Source organism: Betta splendens, chromosome 3 (assembly GCF_900634795.4).
Source record: "Betta splendens chromosome 3, fBetSpl5.4, whole genome shotgun sequence".
Taxonomy (NCBI): Eukaryota; Metazoa; Chordata; class Actinopteri; order Anabantiformes; family Osphronemidae; genus Betta; species Betta splendens.
Window position 1 is genome coordinate 327,397 of NC_040883.2, and position 13,154 is coordinate 340,550.

A 13,154-nucleotide genomic window follows, 5' to 3' on the forward strand; every position below is an offset into this window, starting at 1 on the left:
TTCTTCCTCAAAATAAACTTTACTAAAGCAATAAAATATCTAATCCCGACAGCTAGAAGAATTGTTCGGCAGCGACCAAATTAAAAAGAATAACGAATGTGAACATATTTAAAAACACTATAATAAAAACTGTAAACAGAGACATTAGGACTTACATCTATAAGGCATGTTTATATGATTTTTTAAAATGGAAAACTGCGCAGGGAAGACGGAAGGAGTATTTTGAGGAGCTGATGAATGAGGAAAATGACAGGGAAAGAAGGGAGGAAGATGTGGATGTTGTGGAGCTTTAAATTGCAGAGATTAGAAAGGATGGGGTGGGGAAGGCTCTGATGAGGATGAACAGTGGAAAGGCCGTTGGTCCTGATGACGTACCTGTGGAGGTGTGGAGGTGTGGAAGTGTCTAGGAGAGACAGCAGCGGAGTTTCTAACCAGTTCAACAGGATTCTAGAGAGCGTGAAGATGCCTGAGGAATGGAGGAGAAGCATTCTGGTGCCGGTGTCTTTAAGAACAAGGGCGACATGCAGAACTGCAGCAGCTACAGTACAGAGGAATTAAGTGATGAGTCACACAATGAAGAAATGGAAAAGAGAAGTGGAAGCCAGGCTCAGGAAGAAGGTGGAGATTTGTGAGCAGCAGTGTGGTTTCATGCCCCATAAGAGCTCCACTGATGTCATGTCTGCTCTGAGAATGCTGGTGGAAAAGTACAGAGATGGTCAGAAGGAGCTGCATTGTGTCTGTGGATCTAGAGAAGGCGTATGACAGGGTGCCGAGGGAGGAGCTGTGGTACGGGATGAGGCTGCCGAGGAACAACTGGAGAGGTGGAGGTTTGCTTTAGAAAGAAGAGGCATGAAAGTCAATGGTAGTAAGTCAGAATACCTGCATCTAAACCAGGGGGTCAAGGTAGAACAGTGAGGCTACAGGGGCTGAGGTGAAGAAGGTGCAGGAGTTTAACAGTTCAGTGTGATGACGAGTGTGGAGCAGAGGTGGAGGTGAGTGCAGGCGGGTTGGAGCGGGTGGAGGAAAGTGTCAGGGGTGTTCTGTGACAGAAGAGTGTCAGCAAGACTCAAAAGAAAGGTGTAAAGACAGAGGTGAGAGCAGCTCTGCTCTATGGGTTAGCAACGGTAGCAGTGAGGAAGAGATGCAGGCAGCAGAGATGAAGATGCTGAGGTTCCTTATAGTGACGAAGTTGGACAGAATTAGGAACCAGCTCATCAGAGGACGGTTCACGGTGCCAGCAACAAAGTCAGAGAGGAAAGACTGAGATGGTTTGGAGGTGTGTAATCGCTTTTACCCGCTTTTACTTGTGCCTCCATTACCAACTGTAATGATCCTTTTAGTTTCACATGTTCACATTTCTCCATTTCGGCCATATGTTTTGGACACTCGGGTGAAGAGAGGGGCTGAGCTGTCAACTGATCACCATCTGGTAGAGAGTAGGATCCGCTGGCAGGGAAGACGGATGGAACGACTTGGCAGGTCCAAACGTATTGTGAGGGTCTGTTGGGAACGTCTGGCTGAACCCTCTGTCAGACGGACCTTCAACTCACACCTCCGGGAGAGCTTCGACCAGATTCCGAGGGAGGTTGGAGACATAGAGTCCGAGTGGACCATGTTCTCCGTCTCCATCATCAACGCGGCCGTTTGGAGCTGTGGACGCAGGGTCTCCAGTGCCTGTCGTGGTGGTAATCCCTGAACCCGGTGGTGGACGCTGGAGTTAAAAGACGCCATCAAGCTGAAGAAGGAGTCCTACCAGGTCTGGTTGACCTGTGGGACTCCTGAGGCAGCTGATGGGTACCGGCAGGCCTAGCGTGCTGCAGCCTGTGCCGTTGCAGAGGCAAAAACTCGGGCTTGGGAGGAGTTCGGGGAGGCCATGGAGGGGGACTATCGCTCGACCTCAAAGAGATTCTGGCAAACTGTTCGGCGCCTCAGGAGGGGGAAGCAGTTCTTTACCAACTCTGTTTTCAGTGGAGGTGGGGAGCTGTTGACCTCAACTAGGGATGTTATTGGATGGTGAAAGGAGTACTTTGAGGATCTCCTCAACCCCTCCGACATGCCTTCTGCTGAGGAAGCAGAGGCAGGGGACTCAGAGGCGGACTCGCCCATAACCCAGGCTGAGGTCACTGAGGTAGTTAGTAAGCTCCTCGGAGGCAGAGCAGCAGGGGTGGATGAGATCCTTCCTGAGTACCTCAAGTCTCTGGATGTTGTGGGGCTGTCTGGGTGACACGCCTCTGCAACATCGCGTGGACGAGGGGGACAGTTCCTCTTGACTGGAAAACCGGGGTGGTTATCCCTCTTCTGTGTGATCCCCCCTATAGTTGGAACACACAGGAGAGTGTGTTCCAACTATAGGGGATCACACTTCTCAGCCTCCCTGGGAAAGTCTATGCCAGGGTACTGGAGAGGAGAATTCGTCCGATAGTCGAACCTTGGATACAGGAGGAACAATGTGGTTTTCGGCCTGGTCGTGGAACGCTGGACCAGCTTTATACCCTCAGTAGGGTGCTTGAGAGTTTGTGGGAGTTTGCCCAACCAGTCTACATGTGTTTTGTGGATCTGGAGAAAGCATTTGACTGCGTCCCTTGTGACATCCTGTGGGGGGTGCTCCGGGAGTATGGAGTCCAAGGCTCTTTGCTAAGGGCTGTTCGGTCTCTGTACAACTGGAGCCGGAGCTTGGTTCGCATTGCCAGCAATAAGTCAGACCTGTTCCCGGTGCATGTTGGACTTTGGCAGGGCTGCCCTTTGTCACTGGTTTTGTTCATTATTTTAATGGACAGAATTTCTAGGCGCAGCCAAGGGCCGGAGGGAGTCTGGTTTGGGGACCACAGGATAGCATCTCTGCTTTTTGCAGATGATGTTGTCCTCCAACGCGTCCACTTTTCAGCCATCAACCTGATCTACGCACTGTCATCTAAATAATTGACATATTTTTATGACAGAGTGTCTTAGTAATTATCAAAACAAGCTTTTGCATGAACTGATTCTTTGTAAATTCTACAGTATAATGTATAATTCTACAATATCATTTTACAACAAACTGAGAATAAGACTCCTCCCATTACAGCATTGCTGTCAATTCCCAGTCTTGAAGGAATATGTGTTCACTTGAACTGCCCTTACAACAAGCAAAGTTCATGACCAATGTACAACTTTGTCTTTTTACTGCAAATCTCTAATAGAAAATTTAATGCGGTGCATGCAAATATAGGTAATCACTAGGCCAATGTTGAGAACAGTGGCAGTACAACCATGTCACATGTTGATATTTTTTAACATGCATGAAGAACCATGGATGATGATCCTAACCCATCATGAATAAATTAGAGTCTATTACACCTTTAACAGTAATGCAGATTAATGACGTAAATTGTGTGAAAAGTAATGTAAAAGTGCTTTTAAAGAAGGTTTAAAGAGCAACAACAGTGTTGCGCAATAACATTTGGCTTTAAGGTTAGGAGCAGTGGTCTGTGTTAATGTTTTATGTGCAGCTGTTTATGGGTCTGGGAGAGAGTCCAGGATAAATCAGCTATGGACGGTTCATTACAGTCAGCCATCAAAGATAAGAGCTGACAGGTTCTTGGGGCTGCTCCTACTGTACCTGAACGCAGCATCCCAGCCTGGGGGTGGCCACAAGATGAATATGCTTATCTCAGCATCACGAGGGCTACACTATTTGAATATGCTGTTCTAGTTTAGCTTATAGCATTAAACTGCCTACTTTAGCACAGAGCTACAGGCTGGTATGAAGATGCTAAGTAGATATTACACTTTCATTGGAATTGGAAGCTACTATTTATTTCAGGAATGTCAAACAGTTGAAGACAATAGAATACTGTATACTGTCCAAACAGCCAAAGTATTCAGCAGCCCAGATATATCTCCTCCTAAGTATGACATTCATGGATATCTAATACAAATTGAAACCCAAACATGTCAGGATTTTATCACAAAACTATAATAAAGAGCTGTAACATATTATTTATAAACTACGTATTAAATTAACATGCACATCTTGTTAATTTCAATTTATTTCAACAAATGACAACAATCATTACAATTTTATGTGTTCTATTTGATTCATAAGTGGGTTAGCACAGGATTTTTTAAAACAAGTGAAATTGGTGAATTAAACAAATCAACATGGCATCATTAAGAGAAATCAGATTGTTAGATGTTAATATTTAGTGTAGTTTGAAAATCTATACACAAACATTATTATGTACGAATATAACTACTGTATCTTGTCAACTAGTGTACATTTGATGAATCCCAAAGGACAGGGTCAACAAGAAACAGCGATCCACTAATTATTCGAATTTTGAAATAGGTATAGACTCAGAGATACATGCACAATAACGCATACAAAGCATTTCCAAATGTGCCAATTGTAGGAAAGTCAAGACATAAGGTCATTAATATTAGGACAACTCTGATATAATTAAATGTTGTACTACTGAAGCAAGAGAAGAAGGGATATTTTGGTGAAATATGAATGTTTACATATGCCTTTGCCAATATGCAGTAATTTGACACAAATCCAGTAAGATAAAAGTACATGGTCCAAAGGATTTATCAAATCTTCAGTGTGGTGCTACAAAACCATGACTGATCAAATCCAGAAACTAGCTTGGAGTCACTGGTGTAATATGTAGCTGTGATGACACAGTTGTTTTCATTTTGCTAATACAATAATTTTCCAATGTTGAAAGAAAAATTTAAACATGCAGGGAAAATTCGGATACACCAGTGACAACTAGTACCCCCCCCACACACACACACACACACAGATGCAAGACAAAATTATCACATTAAGGAAGGATTTCTACAACACTGAAGCTACAGTATGAGTTGTGATAACCACTTTAGTATAGCATCTCCAACTTTACAGCAAAGAATTCTACCAGTGAGAGACAGTGAGGAAGAAAATTTGATTCTAATAAACAAATGGTTAGTTTAGTTTTTTAGGCATTTCTTTAATTCCTTGCACAGACAATGGTTTTGTGTACTTGAAAGCATTCTTACTGACACAGAGTGAAAGATAAATCCAACCTGCAATAGTTTTAAATAACCAAGCCTTCATAGGCAGGACCCTCAGATTCAGGAGACTCTCTCTGCAGGCGGAGATGCTCCAGTGTGTTGTGGAAATGTTTGTTGATCTGCTCGGTTTCCTCACTTGCCTCAAGGTTGGGAAGATCTTCCCTGATTTTTTGGATTAGCTGATTTAGTACCTGCACAGTTACCTGGAAGACAATGAGACAATCAGAGCTCTTGCTTGTAGTGTTTACATCACTCAAGGAATGCATTCATTTATATATTACTACAGTAAGGTAAATGACATTAACATGGCAGTGACTTATGGGTTTGCACCACTCAGATGAACTCACTGGTCTGGTGCGTTTGTGTGTTGTCTGAGTGTTTTTTCATCAGATGTACAGACGTGGCCTGTGGTACTTCTGTAATTTTAGACTAAGCTAATTGGTAAAAACTGAAATGCTAATCTAATATTGCAATATTCATAGGATACATGTTTCTTTACCTCATAATATTCTATATTAGGTAGTATTAATTATATACAATATCTTAAAGAGTCATGCCCAACCTTTGTCTGATATTGAACGTAATTGTTTGCTCCTACCGCATCGTTTTCTCTCTCATAGAAGCAAACGTATCTGTTGAGAATCTCAATGAAAAGCTGCACTTGCAGCGATGGGTCCATGCACTGGTTGGCAATCTTCAGGGCTTTTTTAAGACACTCCATCACCCTCTTACCATCACGAATCTGAAGACATATTAGTAGTTAGCAACTCTGGAATGTCTCCACTGAGCGAACATGATAAGCTATAAAAGTTTTGTGTCATCTTCCATTTCATAATTACTAAAACAATTCTTTACTAACTAAAACTGATACACTGTGTGAACCGTAAACTAACAAAAAAAAACTAATAAATAATAAAATTAAATATTTAAATATATAACCTACAAGACAAGGAGAGTAATTGTCAGGCAAGATGTCATCAAGCTGCTTAAAACAATAATGTATTTATTTGGAAACACACCTCTTCACCACTTTTGTCAGTGCTACGGCCTGACCAGAAGAGATGAGCGCAGATACTGACAGCGCGACACTGGTCAGGTTTCTTCAGGAGCTTGGAGGCTGCCAGTGCACACTGAGTCCTCAGTGGCTCGTGATTCTCCTCACTAAAACAACGCATCCGCTCAAAGGTACCAATTATCAGCGTGATGGCTGCCAACTGGGCTTTGGAGTCACTAATCTCATCCTCGTAGAGAGAGAAAGCCTGGTCAATCAGTAAAAAAGAAATGGGAGTATAGGGTAGGTAGACAAGGAGAAAGAAAACAAAATATGCTCTCCTGAATCAAAGAAATGCTCTCTAAACAATCACATAATTGGAAAAACAAGCAGCTAGGGGACCTACGAGCACTACCAGAGCACTGGGGTCATGAATTCGAAATTCTGAAAATATTGATGTGATTTTTGGATGTCATAGGCGTGGCGATCAGGTGAATGAGGAGGGTCCTAACATCCCATCCTGCCTTACAAATATAATTTATCAGCGAAAGTAAACTTGTGTGCAGACAATGTTTAAAAAAAAAATCTACCTGTGACATGAACTCATACGCTACAGTCTCATGGTTTTCAAAGCCAATCTCTCCTGCAGCCAAAGCTCCCTGCAGGAAGAGTCGAAGAGGCAGCTCAGCAAGCTCTGCCTTTATAAGAGCACTGATGGTCTGGTGAGCGAAGGAAAAGATCTTCTGACACTTCTTCTCCCATTTGTCATCCTAATGAAGACAAATGCAAGATTTAATTTTAGTTGAAAAGACAGTGGGTTATTTTACCAATATACACACCACAATAGTTTGCGCACCAGTGAGGAGTTGTCCTTGTATCTGAAGGCCAGCTGGTAAGCAGCAAACACAAGAGGAGGAAGTGTGTAGCGAATCCTTTGGTTTCCACCTGCGCCAAAGTGCTTCCGAGCAGTGTTCAGAATCTGAACACAAATCAAAAGAGAGATCAGAAAACGTGCAGTGATCTTGTTTTCTATAAATGTCAAACCTCTAAATTTGTAGGTAATACATACAAGGTACTGTTGATCTGGATCTTCAGAGTGGAGGAGATGAATGAAACGACCCACAAGGCTCTGTTCCTCAGCAAAGTCCTCAGGGTCAGCCTCATCAGCCGGTTGGTCTGGCTGATCTTGGATCAGTGTGGATACCAAGTTCAAGATGGCGTCCACCTAAAAAAAATACATGGAAAATTTAGAAAAGAAATTTAGAGAGAAAGAAAAGTCAAAGTCCAACCAAGCACCAGCCAGAGATTATGGGTGTGTAGCAGGTCAGACTGCATGGTTACGCTTTCTGACATTCTTCAGCTATTGAAGAAATACATACACATGCATTAACTGCTTAAAACAGGCATGGCCAACATGGACAATATTACAAGCAGTGTCCAACCTGTTCCTGTGCCACAATAGTGGTGTTGTAGTCAAGTGTGTTGCTCAAAACATAGCAACTCATGCTCTTGCGAGACTCGTAATCAAAGTACTCAAAGAGAGGTGGGAAGTGTTTGAGCTGCAGCACGGTCAGGATGTTGTTGTAAGTATCCACTGGAATCTTCAGTAGTCGGGTGAGTTCCTTTGACACAGCGCTGCTGGTTGCAATGCTATGGATAGAAAGTTTAACAGGAGAGTTGTAATAAGATGGACAGAGAATCTGGTAACCGAGGAGAGAACAGATAACTAAATATATTTATAACCACGGTCAGATGTTCCTGTTTCTGACATCTGACATTTTATTTCTATTACCTTGTTCAACTGTTAATACACATTTCTATTACATCAAGAAAGAATGTGAAAACAATTTATAAAACAACTAGTCATCAAAGTTCAGTCCTGATTGTTATCAGGCTAAAACTATGATGGTGAGATGCAGCCTCAGATCAGCCTCTAATCAGGTCTGTCCTGGCATCTCTCCAATTGATGAAAAGATCAGTAAAGGGCGTTTAAATCCACCCTTGAGCCTTATTGTTTATTAAACTCTCATTTTGTATGTTGTCCCATTCTTAGTTAATGAGTCGGACAACAATTCACCTACTCACTACAGCCAAAATGAGACTGATTTAATTTAGTTTTGAGGAGTTCAAGCACTTACTGTTCCAAGTTTAGCTTATTGAATATCTCCACAGTGCTATCCAGGACCTTGTCTACATAGTCAACACGCTCAGGGTAGCACTTCATAGCCAAATTGATGAGAGAGACTTGAAGAGAGACCACGTCTTCTGATGGCATGTCCTGACGGGACTGGAAGAGGAGAAATGATCAGCACTGTTGGATCGAGGAGTAGTGAAGACAAAAACACAACAGCTTGGAAAAGAAGGAGCCTTATCGCAACTTTTTGGTACATTACTCTCCAAGTAGCAGACACAAAAGTAAAAACTTCAGCCTGGCTTCTGTGTGAACTCAGACAATCGAGATGCAAAGGAGACTGCAGTTGATGTTAGGTGTGACTGAGCACAGTACTTCATAGTAAGCAAAAGGGGGTCAGCGCCATGCTTGGTTCCCCCTAACCTACAATCTACACATTACTTCAGCCATCAGACACTGGAGAAGACCTGCTGGCTTCCCCTTTCCTGACTCCACCGTCATCTGAGTTAATTAGCTATAGGTAGTGTTGGTCAAAGGTCGAATCAGTGAGTATGTGTGTGCATTCATGAAGCAGACAGGCCCACTGGAAACCACAATGCTTTGCAAACACAACTTTCATTCTGGCCCAACGGATTTAGGGGATAATGTCATGAAGTAATTTAACTTACTTGAATAACAGTGGCCACTTGCTGAGAAAAGATATCAAATAGTTTGATCTCCGTTGGGATGCCAGGGCCATCTTCTCGATGAGCAAAGAGAGCCAGCCTGAAAAGCAGGAGAGGAAGGAAAAAGAGAATTATGAGTTAATCCTGTAAATCACTCTGTCATTCAATCTATAAACAATGCATCACTGTTCACAGGAGTAACGGACACATCTGTGTCAGAAACACTGCACAGATACAAGCCAAGCAGCAGCCTGTTTTGAGTCTATACAGATTCTACGCCTTGTTCTAAATGTGCAAAACAAAACGACAATGCTGACGGGCTCTTACTTTACAGTGAATCCAACTGTACCTGTCAATGAGCGCAATAATGATGTTCTTGACATTGACATGTTGATGAAGCTCAGCACAGGAACGAAGAAAGGGGTTCAGTGTTTGAAGGTGGAACTCATCTGGAAAAACCTTAGCAAACCAAGATAACAAACCCTTAAATATATGAAACTGGCTGAAGAACTGTTGGGATAATACATATTCAGATGTCTGGATTCTTCAAAAATATCACCGGTGGCTGATATAGAACTAAAAACGTCATGTCTGATCCATCCAAGGTGTTCACCTGAATGATGCACTCCATTAAATACTCCTGAGCCAATGAGTCTCTGCAGTTCACAACTTGCTCTAACACTCCAGGAAGAACAATCTGCAGAGAAAAGAACAATGAGATTCAGCTACAAAATTACCAGTGGCCTGATAGCTCAGTAGGTAGAGCATTTGGGAAGACGAAGGTCCCATGTTTAAGCTCTGCTTCTGGTACCAGGTTTGTCCTTGAGCAAGACACTTCACACTAGCTCCCCGGGCAACTGCACCTTGGGCTGTGGCTGCCCACTGCTCCCCCAGAGAGTTGGTCAAATGCAGAGATTAATTGCCCCAATGTTGGATTAATAAGGTCCATAGACTAAAAAAATAAAAAATTACCCTAGGAGCTAAACATTACAATCATTCAAAAGAGCTAAAAACAAGTGTGGCCCCACAAACACACCTGTTTGTACTTTTCCACGTTGACGCCTTCCAGCTGGCTGAGGCGAACAAGATTCGTGCCCACGAGGATTCTAAGTTCTTGTCGTTCCTTTTCTCTCTTCTCTCTGTCCCGGCTGTGACCTTGATGCTGCATTCGAACCCACAGTTTGTTCATTTCTGCAAAGTTCAGGAGGACGAAGTCGATGGAGTCATTGATATCTCCTGTCATTTCCTCTGATCCCCTGTGGAGTAAAGACTGGAAGCTTAGAATAGGGCTAAAAACCAGCACAAAGCAACATGTACGTTCACAAGAAAGGTACTTCTAAACTGCTACTGATAAATTCTCTGATAAATTGTCAATTGAATGAATTGTCAGTTCTGCGTTCATTAACAATGGCGTTCCTATAGATGGCACATGTTTAGTAACTTCAATGACCATCAGTGTTCAGACTGGTAAAAGGCATGAATAAAAGGGCTGCGCTGGCTTACTCTGCCTGCTCTCCATCATCCGGCAGTATGTTACGGGTGCACTGCAACAGGTAATTTCTGAGGAAGAGGCCTCTGAGTGGGTGTTGAACACCTCGACACATCTCAACTAGGTCTTTCAGAATGTCCTTACGAGACTGGGGAAAGGACCGGACATACACGACACCCACTGTGATGAGCAGATAGCTGGAGGAAAAGCAAAAGCAAAGGCAATGGTTCACTTATAAGCAGTGATGTTGTCATTCTAGCACCAGGTGTTAACGTGTTTCTATAAAAGAGTAAGGATATTCTATGCGATACAAAAGTCATTTGATGCCGCTCATGCGTAGTACTTACAGCCTGGGGATGATGTTCCCTGCATACTGAACCAGTTCATACAGATCAGACACCTTGCGTCCTTTGGCAAACTCATCAGTCAGATAAACTTCTAGGTAGTGGAGTTCATCAGAAATGGCCATGTCTATAGAGACTGTCAAGTACTGGTACAAACCCAACAGAGTGATACAGTGTCATAAATAAACTCTACTATATAAATAAGTTGCCTGTCTGTTCTTCACCTGAGTTAAAGTCATGGATGACTACAACAAACCCTCATTACAGCAATAAGATGCTGTCCTCAGGTCTGGAGCTGTTCATGTAATTTCTTTCTTGTTACCACCTTCGTTCCTCTACTTGCTAGTTTACAGAGATACACGACTGCTCAACACTTTACCTTCCTAGGGCCTTATAATAAACTTTAAATGACTGTCAGTCCATCACGTGACAGACGCAACAATTCCTCAGCAAAACTACAATTCAGGTGCAATTGTAGAGGATACAGAGTTCATAGTAGCTTTTTGGAGAAAGCATGGAGGTCCTCAGTTCACCCAGCATGTTAGAAGCATGTTTCAAAGCATCCATCAGCTTGTTCTTGTCCTTGAAAATTTTAAACCACAGTGTTCAACTTATATTAGTTAACTACAAGGTTGTTGATGTTTACATTTTCTCTAAAACCAAATAAAACCAAACACTTTTCAAGCTCACTCATACGTTTAGAATTTGGGCATACTTCTTTGAACACTTTGTCAGCATCGTATCTCATGACTGTCTCATGTACAATACTAGTGGATACACAATCAGTTCTATTTATCAGTTCTTTGTTTTGTATTATGGTGAAGATTTGTTAGTGGTTATTGCCAATACTGTACTGTAAGTCAGACTTTAAGAAATGATTCATATGAATTTAGTAATCATCTCCTTCGCTTGTTCACAATTATCAGTGCCACGAACTATGACTGTGTTCATGTCAGTCTGTATGCGCCTTCAGTTGGTGGCAGGCGTACAAAAACCCTTAACTAAACTACACTGGACCACTAACCCTCAAGCTAACACTTTGAGTTGAAAATTAAATGCAGAATAAAATCAGAAGAAAAACAGAAGAAATTTTCTCAGCACTGCTTTGGCAGAGTCCTGTAAGAAATTTACAGGAATCCCATTATATGCTAGCTTCTATTTCTAATACCAGTAGGATGACAGTTGAATGACATAATATGGAGAAGAATGACTGGCCAGACGAAATAAGGCTGGAAAAGATCTACATTTTCAAATCATTTGAATCATCACTAATACTATTCTTTAAATAAAATATGAAAACCGTGCTACCAGACACCGCTTCATCTGGAAAGATTGGACCTTGACAGCCTGCACAGCTTCATCAAGAAGTTTCTCTTGTTCATCCAGGGGAGATTGTTGTGTTGTTGGCTGTAAAAGACAGAAATACTGTTTAATGCACTCACACATTCTATGAAAAACGTAATGATGTACATAACATTACTGTGCTGATTATTGAATAACAGAGGCATGGATGTCAGTTAGTCAAACAGATGTGATGCGATGTGACTGTGGACCATCACACCTCCGTGTTACTACCAAGGTATAAATTTAAAAAACGCTGTTTATAGTCAAGCTCCCACTGAGAGTTAACTACAATAAACAATTACCACCATCACGCAAAAGGTCTTAAAGCCAGTTACCACTGGAGGAAAATAAAAATACTATACTGTTATCAGCAACCAGTGCGCCATTCACGGGTCGGTCGCGGTTCTTGCTGAAATAACGCTGTAGCTGCTAGCTTAGTTCTGAGACTCTCCTGCGGCTGTGCTTTGAAAAAGTTATAGCAGTGAACTGCAAAACGAGACACAGCTGAACACCCCGCGCTGTTAACACGTATCATTGGCTCCTTGGTTCTGCACAGCCAGTGGCTCATCTCTGCCAACACGTTTGTGTGATTATCAGTTAATTGTGTCTGTCTTGGGAAGCGTAGACATACAGGAACAGCACCTAGCTCTTCGCCTGCCAGATAGCTTAGCTAACTGACATCAGTGAGCCCCTTTTCCTCTCATTGACTTACATTAGCTTAGGCTTCAAACTCGAGGCTTGTTTTTCTTTTACAACTGAACACCCGACAAACAACGGGACAACATTTGACTTCGAAAACAACTTACCATGATTATTAGACGTGTAACGATATAAGATCCGTCGGAGACTCGCCTGTCATGTGACTCAATAATGCTGCCGTCACGAGGTTCGACTTAATTTCCATATATTTATTAGTAAAAAAAATATGAGAAGTGTTTATGCGGAAACATTTGAACTAATTAGAAACAACATTCCAACATTTCGTCTGTGTACTAGACTGCCATTGACCGCTGTGTAAATGTAGTAGAAACTGGCTGCAGACACAATGGCGGGCGGTTTGTGGGAAACCGGAAATCAAAAAGCGGAAGCTAAAGCCAAAAGTTACCCACGTTCACCAATCACAAGCGATTTTGACTAAGACGGAAATGTTAAG

General features: G+C 42.3%; 1 protein-coding gene and 1 long non-coding RNA gene across 4 annotated transcripts; one reads left to right on the plus strand and one right to left on the minus strand.

Annotated features, from left to right (window-relative positions):
- Nucleotides 1-136: 136 nt before the first annotated feature.
- Nucleotides 137-4,396, plus strand: LOC129603898 (uncharacterized). Its single transcript, XR_008694225.1, has 2 exons — nucleotides 137-1,276; nucleotides 1,397-4,396. It is a non-coding gene; the product is annotated as an uncharacterized LOC129603898 (long non-coding RNA).
- On the minus strand, nucleotides 4,011-13,004 carry vps35 (VPS35 retromer complex component). Of its 3 annotated transcripts, none has more exons than XM_041069973.2 (17): nucleotides 12,808-13,004; nucleotides 11,966-12,064; nucleotides 11,143-11,239; nucleotides 10,661-10,784; nucleotides 10,328-10,510; nucleotides 9,861-10,080; nucleotides 9,438-9,521; nucleotides 9,174-9,283; nucleotides 8,828-8,924; nucleotides 8,167-8,315; nucleotides 7,471-7,678; nucleotides 7,098-7,253; nucleotides 6,885-7,007; nucleotides 6,619-6,798; nucleotides 6,057-6,296; nucleotides 5,600-5,779; nucleotides 4,011-5,240 (listed from the first exon to the last, which is right to left on the minus strand). In XM_041069973.2, exons 1-17 carry the CDS (start codon nucleotides 12,808-12,810, stop codon nucleotides 5,061-5,063), a joined length of 2,433 nt encoding a protein of 810 aa, XP_040925907.1. In that variant the 5' UTR covers nucleotides 12,811-13,004; the 3' UTR covers nucleotides 4,011-5,060. The 3 variants fall into 3 exon arrangements, with proteins under 3 accessions (XP_040925907.1, XP_040925906.1, XP_028999675.1); XM_041069972.2 differs by lacking the exon at nucleotides 12,808-13,004 and adding an exon at nucleotides 12,364-12,517; XM_029143842.3 differs by lacking the exon at nucleotides 12,808-13,004 and adding an exon at nucleotides 12,364-12,512 and having other exon boundaries at nucleotides 5,636-5,779.
- Between the last annotated feature and the right edge of the window lie 150 nt (nucleotides 13,005-13,154).

Bases quoted from the DNA above. Each gene is read 5' to 3' on its own strand.
- vps35 (XM_041069972.2), bottom strand. From the start codon at position 12,387: ATGGCGCACTGGTTGCTGATAACA. The intron at 10,511-10,660 runs GTAAGTACTACG...CTTTTCCTCCAG, and splicing joins GGGAACATCATCCCCAGGCT to CTATCTGCTCATCACAGTGG. The intron at 9,522-9,860 runs GTGTGTTTGTGG...TTTTCTCTGCAG, and splicing joins ACGTGGAAAAGTACAAACAG to ATTGTTCTTCCTGGAGTGTT.